The sequence below is a fragment of the Alosa alosa genome, chromosome 13 (genome assembly GCF_017589495.1).
Source record: "Alosa alosa isolate M-15738 ecotype Scorff River chromosome 13, AALO_Geno_1.1, whole genome shotgun sequence".
In the NCBI taxonomy this organism is placed as follows: domain Eukaryota; kingdom Metazoa; phylum Chordata; class Actinopteri; order Clupeiformes; family Clupeidae; genus Alosa; species Alosa alosa.
Window position 1 is genome coordinate 27,716,672 of NC_063201.1, and position 14,915 is coordinate 27,731,586.

Below are 14,915 nucleotides of genomic sequence, written 5' to 3' on the forward strand. Positions count from 1 at the left end.
AGATTATAACTGTGTTGGTCACAAACTAGCAAAGACATGTTGCATCCCATCTGGTGCCATGGTGCGCCACACACAACCTAAGATAGGGCCCAATGTATTCCATAGTGTGATACATATTCACTGAATACTATTTTTGAAGAATATCCATCCATCCTCATGGTAACAACACCCATATAAAAGCCTTCCTTATCACCAGAACACAGACAGAACTTCCATTCTTTTGCACACTCATTCTTTACGAGAGTTGTGGGAGTTTGTATTGCTTGTGATCAATGAATGAAGTGCATAAATGTTTGCTGATCTGAAGTATCAAAATTCATGACTAAAGAATTAGCTGTTCAATGATACTATTTCATTTTGAGCCATTCTAATCATAACACTTACCCTATCAATGTCGTGAGCTAGATAGATAGATAGATAGATACTTTATTGATCCCCAGGGGAAATTCAAGAAATTCAATACAAGCTACATGCACATAGATCAGACATACAAGACGGAAAAAGGTTTAAAAATATTTATTAGTATCAGAGACAAAGCACATTACATTTTGACCTTGAACTAGTGTGACATGCCGGCTCAATGCATGAAACATGAATGGGGAGACCAAAAATCAGTCTAGGGGTATAACAGCCAAAAGACAACGAAAGCCAAATGCCAGGAGGAGGAAGCCGCCCTCGCTGTTGTGGATGCAGGCGATTTATAATCCTGCCAATCAGGCACACCTGAGCACCAACACCTACTCAACAGGAACAGAGAAAGAGGGGTAGAGAGCACAGGCACACCAAACAGGGCAGGGTCTAAGACCTGCCAATATCCGTCACACTAGATCCACCTCATGATAATGACAAATGCTGCTGCGTAGATAAAGGACAGACCGGCTGGAGTTACAGCAAAGTAACATTAGACCAAAGCCATATGACACAGCCCTGTCAAAGACCCAGAAGAAATGATGGTGTTTTAACCACTGCATTAGAAATTGATTTGTGGAAATTACAGATAGGACATTGGTTTTCTTGCAATGAAGACAGGCAGTCAGCTATAACATAGAAAAAAGAACTCAAACTAGCTGGAAACACAGAGCTTTTGGATTAAGTGGTCTTCTTGCTACCTGAAAAGGATTAAGTGGTCTACTTGGGGCAGCCGTGGCCTACTGGTTAGGGCTTCGGACTTGTAACCGGAGGGTTGCCGGTTTAAACCCCGACCAGTAGGCACAGCTGAAGTGCCCTTGAGCAAGGCACCTAACCCCTCACTGCTCCCCGAGCGCCGCTGTTGTTGCAGGCAGCTCACTGTGCAGGGATTAGTGTGTGCTTCACCTCACTGTGTGCTGAGTGTGTTTCACTAATTCACGGATTGGGATAAATGCAGAGACCAAATTTCCCTCACGGGATCAAAAGAGTATATATACTACTATACTTGCTTACAAGTTGCTCTGTTTTGTCTAACATTTTTAGTCAAGCAAGAAAGCTAGCTAGAAAGTTTGCTTTGCTTTTCAACTATGGTTGTTTCCTACAGGCTTTCGTATGATGTTAGCCATCTTTCTGACGTAGTGCAAAGAGCAGAACTTGGTACAAAAAGCACTAGCAATTTTAAATAAGCCATTTCACCATTATAAAACAAGCAGCGATTAAATGACCTACATTCTGCTTATAGTTTGTGTGTAACTCTGAATGCTGGCTTGGAAATACTCCTGTGTGTTCTTTACAGGCTGAAAGACAATGATGAAGGACTTTGGGATGAAGTAACTGAACATGATGCCATACAAACAGCTCAGCTCAACCACAATCTTCACCACCTGCACATACTTGGTGTGGGACATCAGGTCAGCTGTGATAAAGATGGCCCAGCTCAGACAAAACAACAACATGCTGAAAGTGATGGCTTTGGCCTCATTGTAGTTCTTGGGCAGGTCTGTTCCCATGTAGGAGAAGCAGAAACAAAGCCCACTGAGGATCAACATGAGACCAATAGGTAAAGATGAGATGACTATATTATTTGCATTACATTTGAGGACAATCTGGTCTTTGAATGATGTGTCCTCTTTTGGCAAAGGGGGACTTGTGGCCATTGACAGGGTACAGAGCAGGAGCTGGAGGAGAGAGAGGGCAGCTACCACCAACCACTGGCCATTGTGCTTCACCCACCATGCGTGCGCTTTGGGCAGGTGGGCGGCCATCTTGAAGATGCAAATGATCTGGAAGGAGCGGACGAACAGGCAGGACAGGCACACGGTGTAGAAGAAGGCATATACTAAGTCCCTAACAATGCAGCTAAAGGTTGACAACTCGCTGAAGTAGAAGAAGATGCTGATGGCAGAAGCGGCGAGGCAGCCCAGCATCAGGAAGCACATGCTGCCCCCTGCTGACCGCACTACAGGCGTGGAGCGGTGCATGACAAACAGCATGGCCACCCCCAGACACAGGAGCATGAAGGAGGATGCAAAGACCATGAGGACAATGGAGTAGCCATCGGAGAAGTGGAGGTATTCCACGGAACGTGTCTGGCATGACGTGCTTCCAGCCTCGGACCACTCATACTTGTCACAGTTCAGGCATGAATACAGGTTAGCTAGAAGAAGAGATAGGATGCAGAGTCAGGAAACTGAAACTTCAGGTTAAGTAGTCTTATTTTGAGGCATGTAAGTTTTTTGTAATTTAATAAATAAATAAATAAATAAAATAAAAAACAGGCCATTTTTAAATAGAAACAACCTGCAACTGTAATTATCTCATGCATGTGTCTTCTTTTTGTCATTTTTTGCGAATTTTTTGTGCGCACGTGTGAGTAAATGCATGCCTGTGTGTGTGCGTATGCATGCATGTGTACTGTGTGTGTGTTTATGTGCACACGTGTGGGTGCGTTCGTGCGTGTGTGTGCATGCGTGTGCGTGCTTGTGTGTGTGTGTGCCTGTGTGTGTGTGTATGTGTGTGTGCATAGCTGATATGGCCCCCCATGAACGGAAATCCACAAAACCTGACATAAATTCAGAGGGTGTCATAATGATCCTGCACTTCAAATTTCATGCAGTTTTAAACATGTCAGCCAAAGATACCTGTGATTCGTTGAACGCTTCGTTTTTGCTTTTTCTTTTTTAACTAGGTGGCGCTATACCTAAAATGAGTGGATATGGGATGGGTTGACATGGCCCCTTGAGACCAACATAAGAAAAAAAGTTGGTCATCCTAGGCCCTACGTTTCTCGAGATATTCACAGAAAACCGATGTGTGCTCATTCGTCTAATTAACCTATAACCAGGAACTACCTGCTATAGTGTACTGACAGGGAGAGTTCTGAAGGTACAGGGTATTGTAACCAGGGGGTCAGAATTTCGAGAGTTAGCTTCAGCCAGTTAGAATTATGGTTCGCCGCCACCATCTTTAAAAATGGTGTGCAATGTGTACTTTGGGCACATTTTCACATACTATGGCCAATTAGCTGACATATTACATAAATGTATTGATCTCTAGTAGGGACAATTCTGGTTAAGGCAGCAACACAAAGTTAATATCACAGAAAGAAGATATGCATGTGTGTAGGGTAATATAGGGTAAGCCCAACACGCTGTGCAATATGTGTAGGGTAAGTCCAGCAAGCTGTGAAAGCAAGTCCTGGTTGTGAAGCACACCATGCTACAACTTAGGCTCACATGTAACATTACATACAAAAAAGCATCACCATAGTCAACAAGTAAACATAACAGATAAATTGATTGATAGATTTGTACATGCAAGGTATACACGGATATGCACTATAGTATGTATACCTCCGTGCCCTGGTGTTAATAGCGTTGTTGGCTACGAACACCTGGCCATGTGTCTCTGCTATGCCATGCTATATACAGCCAGGTGTGAATAGCTATAGGCTAACTCCAGTGGGTACAAATAGCATGTATGGCTGTTACCACCTGTGCATATTGCATCTGCCATATATATGTTTGAGTGGGTGATTTACTGTACCTGTATGGTTGGCATAATGGTTACTGAGGCATTTCACACAAATAAAACAGCACTGATGAAGACCATTCTTCTGCCGCACATGCCCTGGTTTACACTCCACAGAGCAGTTAGAAAATGGCACCTTCAAAGCAGAAACACATTTCCATCTTTTGTGTGCAGCCATGTGTTATTGTCCTAAATATTATTATTATTATTATTATTACTACAGAGTTTGAGAAATAAAACAATTGGAGAATGGCAAAGACTAACTGTTATACCAAAGACTAGAATCTTTAGAAAAGACTGTACTGCCTCAAGAACACATTTTGCACTATAGTGAATAACCACCACGTATATGAGCAGCTGTTCCCAACATATGACTAAACTCACCACTCCACTGTCATGCCAGTATAGATCTGTGTCAAAAATAGTCAGATTTGACACAGGATAGTTGCTGTACGTGCCAATCTGATGAATCTTCACGGAGTGATTACTGGTGTCCCAAAACAGAATAGAGTAGCTTGAATGTAGGTCCAAATTCTTGTCAAAAGATATGAAAAACTCTTTCAGGTGGAACTGCAAGCGTTTGATTTCTTGTAGAAGCTAGAATGGAATCAAACAAAGTTTGAACTGAGTGCAACAATTGAGCAAAAATGTATGCAGTGCAAGTTATGATTAGCTTTGTCTCCAAAGCACAGACTAGATACATAATGGCAATAACAAACTCTCTGGAAAGAAACATTGTACAGAGCCCACAGGAGCGTTTAGATCAGCAACAGAAGCACATGTTCACAAACATTTGTAAATAGTTTTTTTGTTTGCTGTCAAAGTTTGCGAACTTATGCAAATGATCTGAGGAAATATTGTACTGCATATAAATGAATGTTTTTGCCTCTGTTTGCCCAATTTGAGCACGCCAAAGGAGTAGGCACAGGGTTGGGAAGGAATGCTCGTTTTCCCAAGACCAAACTAGGAGACGGAGAGCAAGATGGGTCAGACAGAGAAGAGAGGGGGAAAAGAAAAGGCATTTTGGGGACTTTTTGCTCCTCTCAGGACAGGATGGTGGAGATTGAGAAAGGGCGAGTGGAAGAGCAGTAGATGTGGGTGGGATTGGGAGCCCGGGGCGGGCCCCCATGGGATCTTGGACCTTTATGTGGTCAAGTGGCTGCTGAACAACAGCCACCCCTAACTACAAACAGATTTCACGCTTAAGAAAAGTTTTTACATAGGTGGCTTACAGTGGAGCTCCACCAACACTAACACTAACGTATATTTAACATATATTATATTGAAATACATTTGGATGTTCTACTTTTAAAATGTCAGATGTTCTACATTGATTCAACAGATGCAATACTTTTCTTCAGAGGGTTCGACAAATATATATATATATATATATATATATATATATATAGTCCATAGATATACAGCAAAGCACACCTAGAACATGATGCTTCTTACCATGTAGGGGTAGACTGGGCAAATGTAGTTGCATCCTGAATGGTTGCACTGTAGAACATTGTGCAAAGCCATTGCCATGGTGTACACAGCAGAATAAATGGGGAAAGATAAGACAGGGTTTTCATTGATGACATCCTCTGGGCTGACTGAGGAACAGTTATCACAGGCCTGGTTGCAGAAGACTTCAACGCTGTGGACAGAATCGCCTCTGTGTTGTGACTGGTAAATGAACTCATCAAAGCCAGGTAGGGGAACAACTGTTGGTGTCACACCTATAATGGTGCCAATAGTTGCTATTCCTTGGAGTGTGAGCAAATAGTTGTTCATGGACCAGGAATCACTGGCAATCCAGACTTTATTGTGGACGCCAAGTTGTACTGAGGTGGTGATAATTTTCTCAGCAAAGACTGACCCAATGAAAAGGATAATGACATTAATCTTGAGTGTGTCTATCCTATGAAATGTTGTGTTCAACTTTGATTGGTCAGTGAGTAGCTCTTTGTATCCCAGGCAGATGCCTGTGTTTTTAATCAGTTCAACAAACAGTTGAAAGCCATTGTTACTATACTCAGAATTGGAGGCAATAAACGCCACCCAGTCCCAACCAAAATACTTGATGATGTGAATGATGAGTTCAATCTGACTTTTGTTGTTAGGCATGGTCCTTATGAGGGATGGATATGTCACTTTATCACTGAGGGTAGAACTGGTGGCCCCGTAACTGACCTTCAAGGAAAACCAAAAGACTGGATTTTAGATACAGTTTTAGTAGTTCACAGTTTAGGAAAACACTTAATTATGAAAAGAGACTTCAGAGGAAACATCTAAATGAAGAAATATTCTGTAGTTTTGGCAGAAAGCATAAATAAAATTTTTTTAAAAATCTTTACCATCGGAATCAGATCCATCATGAACATTGGAGCCAGATTGATAGTTTCAGTGCTAGTGAAGGCACCAATGAAGCCTATAACTTGAGACTGGTAGTGGTTATACATCTGCTTGAGATTTACAGAGTCATTAACAGAGAATAACTGGAGGATGTCTGGCAAATTGTGAGCGTCAGTGCAGTGATCAAATATATGGTAACCAAGGGTTACGTTAGGCAGGAGGGTACTGGAGTTGTTGATCTCCTCAACAGCAAACCTCATTACCTGCAGCCCCCGATAGCCTTCCAAGAACATAGGCTTTCTGTTAAAAAAGGCGAGAGAAGTGAAATTAAGTATTTTGTGAAATTAATTTGCAAGTTGGTACAAAATTGGCTCTGATGAATTGTCTGGTATGCTAATGTTTTTATATAAAAAATACTTATAATAACTTGTATTTTAATGTTTTTATATATAAAATACTTATAATAACTTGTATTTTAGGTGAAAGGATAGAGCCAGGGGAGAATCAAGGCTACACTCAAAGATAACCTCCATACTACACAAGCATTCACAGGCAGAGGCTTCACAGGAATTTAATCTGTGAATCCTTTCTACTCACCCCAGGCAGTTGGTCACAACTTCAGGCCGTCTTGTCTGAGCTGGGTCTGGTGTGTAGTGAACAGGGAAGAGGCCTCCGATCAGGTAGTCACCATCAAGGCTGAACTCAGACGCCTGGGAAAGGTAGTCCAAGAGAGGAGGGTTGGAGAGAGAGAACAGAAGGATGGAGAGGGTGGCCAGCTGCATTGTCCCTTCACTGATGAGCTGCTGACAGAGGACTTTCTGAACGTCTCATGAGTTACAAGCCTCATGTGTCTCTGGCTTTCCCATGCAAGTGCCAGCGTAGTTCTGCCAGAAATACTTCACTCATCGTCACTCATTCATTCATTACTCCTGGCCAATCACCAGTCTACATTGGCCTTAATAATGACTCTGCTCATGCACCTGCCCTGTTGCCTTCCGGTCGCTGATTTTCGATGTTGCCACCCTCCCTCCCTAACCACCACCAGGTGGGCCCTTGTCCAGCCGTCCAGGGGGTAGGCTCCGCCCCTGCCGTCTCGTTCAGGCAGGATCTGCCAGGGTCTGCACGCTCAGTGACCTGGACCTAGGACGGGGCCTATGCAAAGACTCTCATTGTTGCTTATTGTATTTATTAATTTGGTATTCATTCATTTTCTTATGTCTTTTGTAAATCCTTTGATGGATTAAAATATTTGTTAACTTCAGTAATATCTTCCTGAGTATTTCTGGGTGAACTGCATCGATTTGCATCAATTTGTTCAATGTCTCAATAAACAAATCTACCAGTCAGCCAGAACCTTTGCATATTTAGTCACCAGCCTTAACCACCGTAAACCACTTCCATCTCTTCTTTGTGCCAACGACAAAAATAAGATTTGCATGTTGAATGTGGACTCTAATTTGTCTTTGGATTGGGTTGGGTTGTGTTGACATTCAGTCTACTGTATGTTGTGGCACAATTGCTGAAACAAATAAAAAGTGGGCAGGCCAAAAGACACTGAGGTGCCCAGCCAATGGGAAGCACTGTATGTAGACTGCATGCAGTTACTAAATATAAATGTATATAAGATGCCCAGTCAAATTAATTTCCTTCTTCCTAATCTTAATATCTAACTTCACTCTCTATTTCTTTTTGTGTCTTTCTCTTGCTCACTCCCTATTTACATGTGGCTATCTATTTTGCATTCATTATTTTTTCTTTCCCCATTTTTTCTAGCCTTATCAAAGATACAGTATATTCTCAGATCATTCACAGCACACTCTGCTGAAGAGACAGAACAGCAGAATGCAGGGGTGCCATCAGTATTGCCAAATTTCTTGTCAAGCCCAATGTGTTGTAGTTATTATTTGATTACATTGTACTACAATCGTAAGGTACACTAACCAGTCATAAGGTAAATCATTGCTGTTTAGCCAGGTGAAAAAATATTTTAGCTGCTTTTACAATTGGGTGCATATGTTCCCATCACATGACTATGATTTGACAGGTGTAAAACAATGTAGCCTATTGTAAACAGGATAAAAAAAAGCCAACTAAATGGCATGATAAATGCCATTAAATTTACAAGAAACTTGACAGTAAGTGACAATAAAAAAGTGTACAGAAATGAATATTAGAAACTCTGAGCAGTAATTTCACAGCCAGCCAAAAAAGTAGACTTAAAGAAATGTGTCAGGAAGGCACATTTGACCACTGACAATTTAAGCTATGCTCTGTAGGCAGTGTTGTGCAAGTTCATACTTCAGCACTTTAGTCAGTGTAAACTGTGTATGAATGTGCTATAAAAATAAATGTTACCTACTTTACTTACTTACAAGAGCTAGCCTAGATAAAAGTTCAGATCATACAGATTTAAATGAATAAATTCACTTTCATAAATGCGCACTGTTAGTTCAAGTGTTCAAGTACTTCTTATACTTCTTTATACTCTGTTGTTTTAAATACACCCTCTTTATAATCAGCTGCCCATTACTACCATGCCTAACTGCTGTGGACATTCATCACAAACAAATGTTGTGTTTTTACAATGAACTACGCTACATCAACACAATATGAAGGGGTAGACTGGATATTGCTTTGGAATGATATAACAAAGCACTTTAGTTTGTAGGTCCATTTAAACCTGGCCACCTAGTCTACATTCACAGTTCACAGACTTATGCACAGAACGACTTCTAATTACCTTCAACTAGTGTTATTGAAAATGAAGTCTATAGTTTGGTGAAAGGATATTGATGTTCAGTTTAACATTGAATCAAAATGACGCCTCTCCCTTTTCTTCTCAAATAACATTATAGGCTTCCTATAACATTGTGGCCTAACTGTTGAATGACCCATGGCACTATGTCAAGAAGTGTCAGCTAAATGTAATGTAATGTAATGTAATGTTATTATACTGCGCCAGGATATATTGTGTAGGCCACATCATTATTTGCATAAGCGCACACACAGAGATCTATGATTAGTTTGTATTACAAATGCAGAGCTATAGATTTCGCCTCAAAGGCGACATTTTATTTATCAGCGCAATGCTGCACTATGCTATAAGTTGTTTATCCACCCCTCAGTATTTCGTGATGTCTACCAAGCATTCGATAGCTTCATCTCTTAGCACTGTCTCATGGTGATGTTTAGAAGGATAGCCTATCCCCCGAAATAGAAAGACAGGACAAACGCAAAATGAAGAGGAGGGAGAAAATGCCACTGCAGTCGACAAGGTGGGGTGGGGTGCAGACTGTTTATGAAAGATTGTTTTTTCCCATATGCAGCGCTCAGATTACTGTTTCATCTTGTTTGTGGAAAATATCTCATGTCAACAATTTGACACAAAAGTATATTGATACATATCCTTGCGTATTTTTAAATGGGTAGGCTACAATATTGTTGCTTTTTAAGTGAGTATACGGCTTAGTCCCATGGACAGCCCCTTGGCTCTGGTGCATTTTGGGGATGGCCAATACTAAATTCAATCAGATTCATAGCCTACATCCTGATTTGTTGATATTGATGCAATGATTCCATGCAAAGACTTGGGCTTCAGGGCCCCCTGACCCCTTGGGCCCCTGGGCCTGGTAGGCCCGTGCAGTAATCCATCCCTGCTTAGTCCTGCGTATCACGTAGACTACACCACTGGGGGAAAACACTGTTCACCAAGTCATATGATAAGCTACTGCGCGACGCAACAGCAGTTTACTGAGTTTAGGCTAATCTTATAGGTTATGTCATCTATGAAAACTAGTAGGCCTATTGCCAAGCAATACTACAATGAAATGTAGTTTTGTTTTATATTTATTACACACAAAAATCACCATACAGGAGTACAAAAAATCAACACAAAGAGTAGAATTTGACCCCCCCCATTTACGTTTATGAATATGAAATCTTCCCTATAACAAGAGCAAATTTATGGTAAGACACAATTTCTATTAATGTCTGCATTTTCATAAAAAAATATAACATTCTTTTTTTGAAAAGTAACATTGCACAACGGTCACTCAGCACTACACATATTTTCGAATTATACCCAAAAAAACCTTGAGTAGATACATTCGTAAAATAAATGACAGACCGTTTCAAGTGCACAACCACAGAAGACACACATGTCAGATATATCATCTCTGTATCTTTTTAAGCAGAGAGTTGGTGGGGTAATATAAGTGGATTATCTTTAAATAAATTCCTTTGATTTTGTTATTTAGAACATATTTATTGAAATAAGACCCTATCCCATTGAATATTGTCAAAGATGCCATCCCAATAACTTTTACAACGAGGTGTGACAGGGTGAAGTAGGCTACTGTCTTAACCATTTATTGTTACATTTTATCTTTTATGTTAATACCATTCAGTAAAATATCTGTCTGTAGAGTTGATTGCTCAGGAGTTCTAGAACCTAGCAATCTCAAAAAACCATCAGGCAGTGCAGCAAAGACTATACTGTAGGCCTATTCTCTGGGATGTATTGGGATAGCAAATTAGAAAATCATTGTAAGTCAGATATTGGCCATTTACATTGATTAATTGAGAAGTAAAAATAATGTTGTTGTTTACCCACTTTTCATTAAATATTGATTTATTCTTATATCTGACAAGTTAATGAAATGTAGTATTGCCGGGGCAGTAGCCAAGGCTACTGGTAATACCGGTGACGACGACCATGAGCCTAGGCTACAACGCACCGTCACGTGATACCTCTGTTGACGTGTCAAAACGAAAGTAGAGTCGAGTCGGCTATCGCGGAGTGTCATAAACGAACGCAACGCAGCTCACAGAAACTTCAAAATAAACTTGACGTTTTGTTAATTTCTGCCAGTAGGCTAATTTGAATTCACCTGACCTGAACAAAGGATGTCACAAAGTTAACGTTTGGAAAGCCAGCAGAAGTTGAGCAGACAAAGAGAAGGGAAGGTGAGAAATGTTCTGTAGGCCTAATGGTTGAATACAATAAAGATGCAAACTAGGGCTACCAATGAGATGCTAACCTTGAAAACGAAGCTATATCAATGTTATATAGGATGGATAATTAATGTGGTGAAGGATATTATGGCCCAAATATGATCTATTGTCAAATTATATCAATTATTGGTTAGTAATTTAGAGACTTGTTGTTTTAAGAAATCCAACACAGGAGACAGGAGATAGAAATCAGGCAGTTGAGAATTACAGTAAGAGGAGAACAGAGGGAAATGATGGGTGAAGGGCCCAATAGCCTATGTTTTTGATGTATGAAACATTTTTGTATGCCAGTTTACATTCGTTCTTCACGGACATCTGGTTCCTGTATGAATCATCTTTTTTTGGCTTTAGGTGTGAAAAGTGTGTGCATTGACATGGCTTCAGCTCTGTTGGAGCACCTCTTGTGCCCCGTGTGCTTGTCTGAGTTCAGCGATCCCGTTAGCCTGCGTTGTCAGCACACCTTCTGCAGGGAGTGCATCAAAGCTCACCTGGCAGCCAGTGGTGGCTCTGGCCAGTGCCCTGAGTGCAGGCAGCCCTTCACACGGAAACACATCAAAGCCAACCGCACGCTGAGCAACGTGGTCACGGCTGCCAAAGATCAGCTACTGGTGCAGAAGACGCTGGAGGAGACGCTCAACAGCTTACTGGTGGAGACAGAGTCCCAGAAGGCCCAGAAGAAGCAGGAAGCAGCCGAGCTGACGTGTCCCCAACACCAGGAGAAGCTGAAGCTCTTCTGTGAGACGGACCATCAGCTGGTGTGTGTGGTCTGCAGGGATGGAAGCAACCACGAGGGACACAAGTGCAAACCTGTGCAGGAGAAGGCACAAAGCTGCAAGGTCGGCTGGAAACACACACACACACACACACACACACACAGACACACACACAAATAATTTAAACTGTACATTCTGTTGCTGTGTTGAACCTACATCTGTTCTGTTTTCTAGAGTATGTTGCGTGGAGCAGTAGCCTTCCTGTCTGAAGAGATCGTTAACCTGGACTACATGATCAGATGGCAGACTGCTGAGATCCAAAAAACTAAGGTTTTTATAAAGGCTACTATAGTATTTGAAACTGCTGCATGCATAATTAGATAGTTAACACTAATACTAATACTATCAAAGACAGGAATTCACGAATAAAAGTATGTGTAACGTGTAAATGTAAATGTCTTGACTTCAGGGAAAATATTGAGTCTTGCAGGATGTGTTTTCCTCAATGAATAGTCTTCATTTGATCACTTTTATTAATAATGATGCCACTCTGTAGTGTAAGATGATATTAGAAAGCACACATGTTGTCACTGCTCTACCCCAGGACACCTCTAGAGAGTGGTCAGTGTGGATATCGGCTGAGTTTGAGCAACTGCACCAGCTCCTGAGAGAGAAGGAGCAGGAGGTGAAGACACGCTTGCAGCAGGAAGAGAAGAGGGTGCTGGAGCCCATGCAGAAGAACCTGTCCAAGATGACACAAATCTCCACCAAGGACAGAAACACTGAGGGGACGCTCAGGTCAGCTCTGAATATCGGTCAGCACGACGCCTTCCTTCAGGTGAGATTGCATGATGACCTGGCTTGGCTTTTCATCAGATCCTGAATGTGATTCATTCATAAATATGAGGTGTGTATGCATACATCTGTGTGTGTGTGTGTGTGTGTGTGTGTGTGTGTGTGTGTGTGTGTGTGTGTGTGTGTGTACGTGCGCAGTGGTGGACCACAGTAGGACGCAACATGGTTGAGGAGATGCTGGATCATGATGGGTCAGTTGCTGAAGGCACTGGCAGCACAACTGATCTTAGGTATGTACTCATACAAGTGCATAGGCACAGTCTTTTAGCTTTGCTCCTAAAACCTATACAGCTGAGCCAATGGCCTTTATTCTGTCTGCTTATCTCTCTCAGGTTCTCATCCGAGCTGGCAGGATTGAATGTGTCTCGTGACTTCATCTCTCTGGGGCCATATGAGACACATCTCTCCTTCTTTGTGTGGAGAGACTTACTTAGAAACATTCAACCAGGTGAGGGGGTGGCACAGAGGAACCACCTGAATAATACATGCCATTTAATGTGATGGGTATAATACATACATGTATTTATTATACTTTCGTTATGTACTATGTTTGTATATGTCTGTGTGTGTGTGTGTTTGTGTTTGTGTGTGTGTGTGTGTGTGTGTGTGTGTGTGTGTGTGTGTGTGTGTGTGTGTGTGTCAATGTTTGCATGGTCATGTGCGTACTCAATTTAATATTATTTATATGGAATAGGTTTACTCACTCCATGGTCACTTCCTCCAACAGTACCCCATGGTGAAGTTATCTCTCTGTGGGATGAGGCCTATGCCGTGGTGACCAATAGTGGTCGTTCCATCGAGAGGACGAACAGGAGGGGTCTGTTTGGCCTGTACCAGGACCACAGGCCCCTGGCCAAGGGCCGGTCTGTCCACCAACAGGGCAGGCACTACTTTGAGGTGGAGATGGGCAGGAAGCTGGACTGGGGCGTGGGGGTGTGTAAGGAGTTTCCACCTGGCAAGCTGCAGGAGATGGTAATGTTGTACCGAAAGCATGGCAGCGGCTACAGTGTGACAGTTCAGGGTCAGGAGTCCACCCTGAACCTGCTGCATCAGCCGTGGCGGATAGGCGTGTATCTGGACTGTGATGAAGGCTGGGTGGCGTTCTATGATGCCGACAGCCTGGTGCAGGTGTACACTGCAGCGTGTGATAAAGGTGTGCCCCTCTCTCTGTGCCTCTCTCCTGGAGCCCATCTGGATGGGGCAGACTGCCATGCCCTCACTGTGTGCTGCTATCAGCCTACATCTCAAATTGACCCCCCCTGCTGGACACCCACAGGCTGCTGGGAAGAGCCATTCTGAGAATGACCAGAGTAGAGGGAGGTTGGGAGTGTGGAGATCATGGTGGTACATTTCTGAGAGTTTATTACTGCACACACACACCAACACACCCATGTGGACTAGATGACCAGATTTTATTTTCTCTGTCGTGGCTAAAGTAATGTTTTGATCTGTGTCAAGAGTAATGTGGGTCATATGATTGAACTTAATTAAAGTAATTGAAGTAAATTAAACTATCACACTATTTTTCCAGCACTTTTACTTTTAATTTTTTTTTTTAATTAGTGTTTTAAATTATTATTTTATGTTTACTTTATATATACTTAATTTTAACCACATCTTATTTATGTAAAGCACATGGAATTGCCTCTGTATGAAATGTGCTATATAATAATAATAATAATAATAATAATAATAATAAGTTTATTTTATATAGCGCCTTTCTCAAACCCAAGGTCGCTTTACATAGTAGGAGGCAGGGAAACACAATAACAAACAAACAAAACAATACAACAAAGACAAGTTATCTGTATGGAGCTATGTGTTGGGTGTTGAGGAGAAGTGATCATTAAGCAGAAAGGTCTTGAGATGTGCTTTGAAGAAAGGAAGAGAAGGACGATAAATATACTGTATGTGCCTCGCCTTGACTTCTATTTTACAGTCTGCCCTGCTTCAGATCAATTTCACTGCATCTTACCTTTACATATTAAACAGATTCTCTGCTTTCAACCACCAGAATCTAGTTATGCATAAATAAAGGCTCAAACTTTCTGT

At 41.7% G+C, this 14,915-nt stretch overlaps 2 protein-coding genes across 2 annotated transcripts; one reads left to right on the top strand and one right to left on the bottom strand.

The window, feature by feature from the left end:
* Positions 1 to 1,634: 1,634 nt before the first annotated feature.
* LOC125306525 (taste receptor type 1 member 1-like) lies at positions 1,635 to 6,557 on the bottom strand. Its single transcript, XM_048261939.1, has 5 exons — positions 6,285 to 6,557; positions 5,395 to 6,120; positions 4,324 to 4,536; positions 3,955 to 4,075; positions 1,635 to 2,566 (listed from the first exon to the last, which is right to left on the bottom strand). Exons 1-5 carry the CDS (start codon positions 6,540 to 6,542, stop codon positions 1,635 to 1,637), a joined length of 2,250 nt encoding a protein of 749 aa, XP_048117896.1. The 5' UTR covers positions 6,543 to 6,557.
* Positions 6,558 to 11,054: 4,497 nt separating this feature from the next.
* On the top strand, positions 11,055 to 14,374 carry LOC125306367 (zinc-binding protein A33-like). The gene is made up of 7 exons (XM_048261691.1): positions 11,055 to 11,247; positions 11,647 to 12,131; positions 12,243 to 12,338; positions 12,613 to 12,846; positions 13,002 to 13,093; positions 13,196 to 13,311; positions 13,591 to 14,374. The coding sequence occupies exons 2-7, from the start codon at positions 11,670 to 11,672 to the stop codon at positions 14,160 to 14,162; spliced, it is 1,572 nt and encodes a 523-aa protein (XP_048117648.1). The 5' UTR covers positions 11,055 to 11,247; positions 11,647 to 11,669; the 3' UTR covers positions 14,163 to 14,374.
* Positions 14,375 to 14,915: the final 541 nt, after the last annotated feature.

Bases quoted from the DNA above. Each gene is read 5' to 3' on its own strand.
- LOC125306367 (XM_048261691.1), top strand. From the start codon at position 11,670: ATGGCTTCAGCTCTGTTGGAGCACCTCTTGTGCCCCGTGTGCTTGTCT. The intron at 12,132-12,242 runs GTCGGCTGGAAA...TCTGTTTTCTAG, and splicing joins AGAAGGCACAAAGCTGCAAG to AGTATGTTGCGTGGAGCAGT. The intron at 12,847-13,001 runs GTGAGATTGCAT...GTACGTGCGCAG, and splicing joins AGCACGACGCCTTCCTTCAG to TGGTGGACCACAGTAGGACG.
- LOC125306525 (XM_048261939.1), bottom strand. From the start codon at position 6,542: ATGAGGTTTGCTGTTGAGGAGATCAACAACTCCAGTACCCTCCTGCCT. The intron at 6,121-6,284 runs GTAAAGATTTTT...TTTTCCTTGAAG, and splicing joins TGATGGATCTGATTCCGATG to GTCAGTTACGGGGCCACCAG. The intron at 4,537-5,394 runs GTAAGAAGCATC...ATTCCATTCTAG, and splicing joins GCCCAGTCTACCCCTACATG to CTTCTACAAGAAATCAAACG.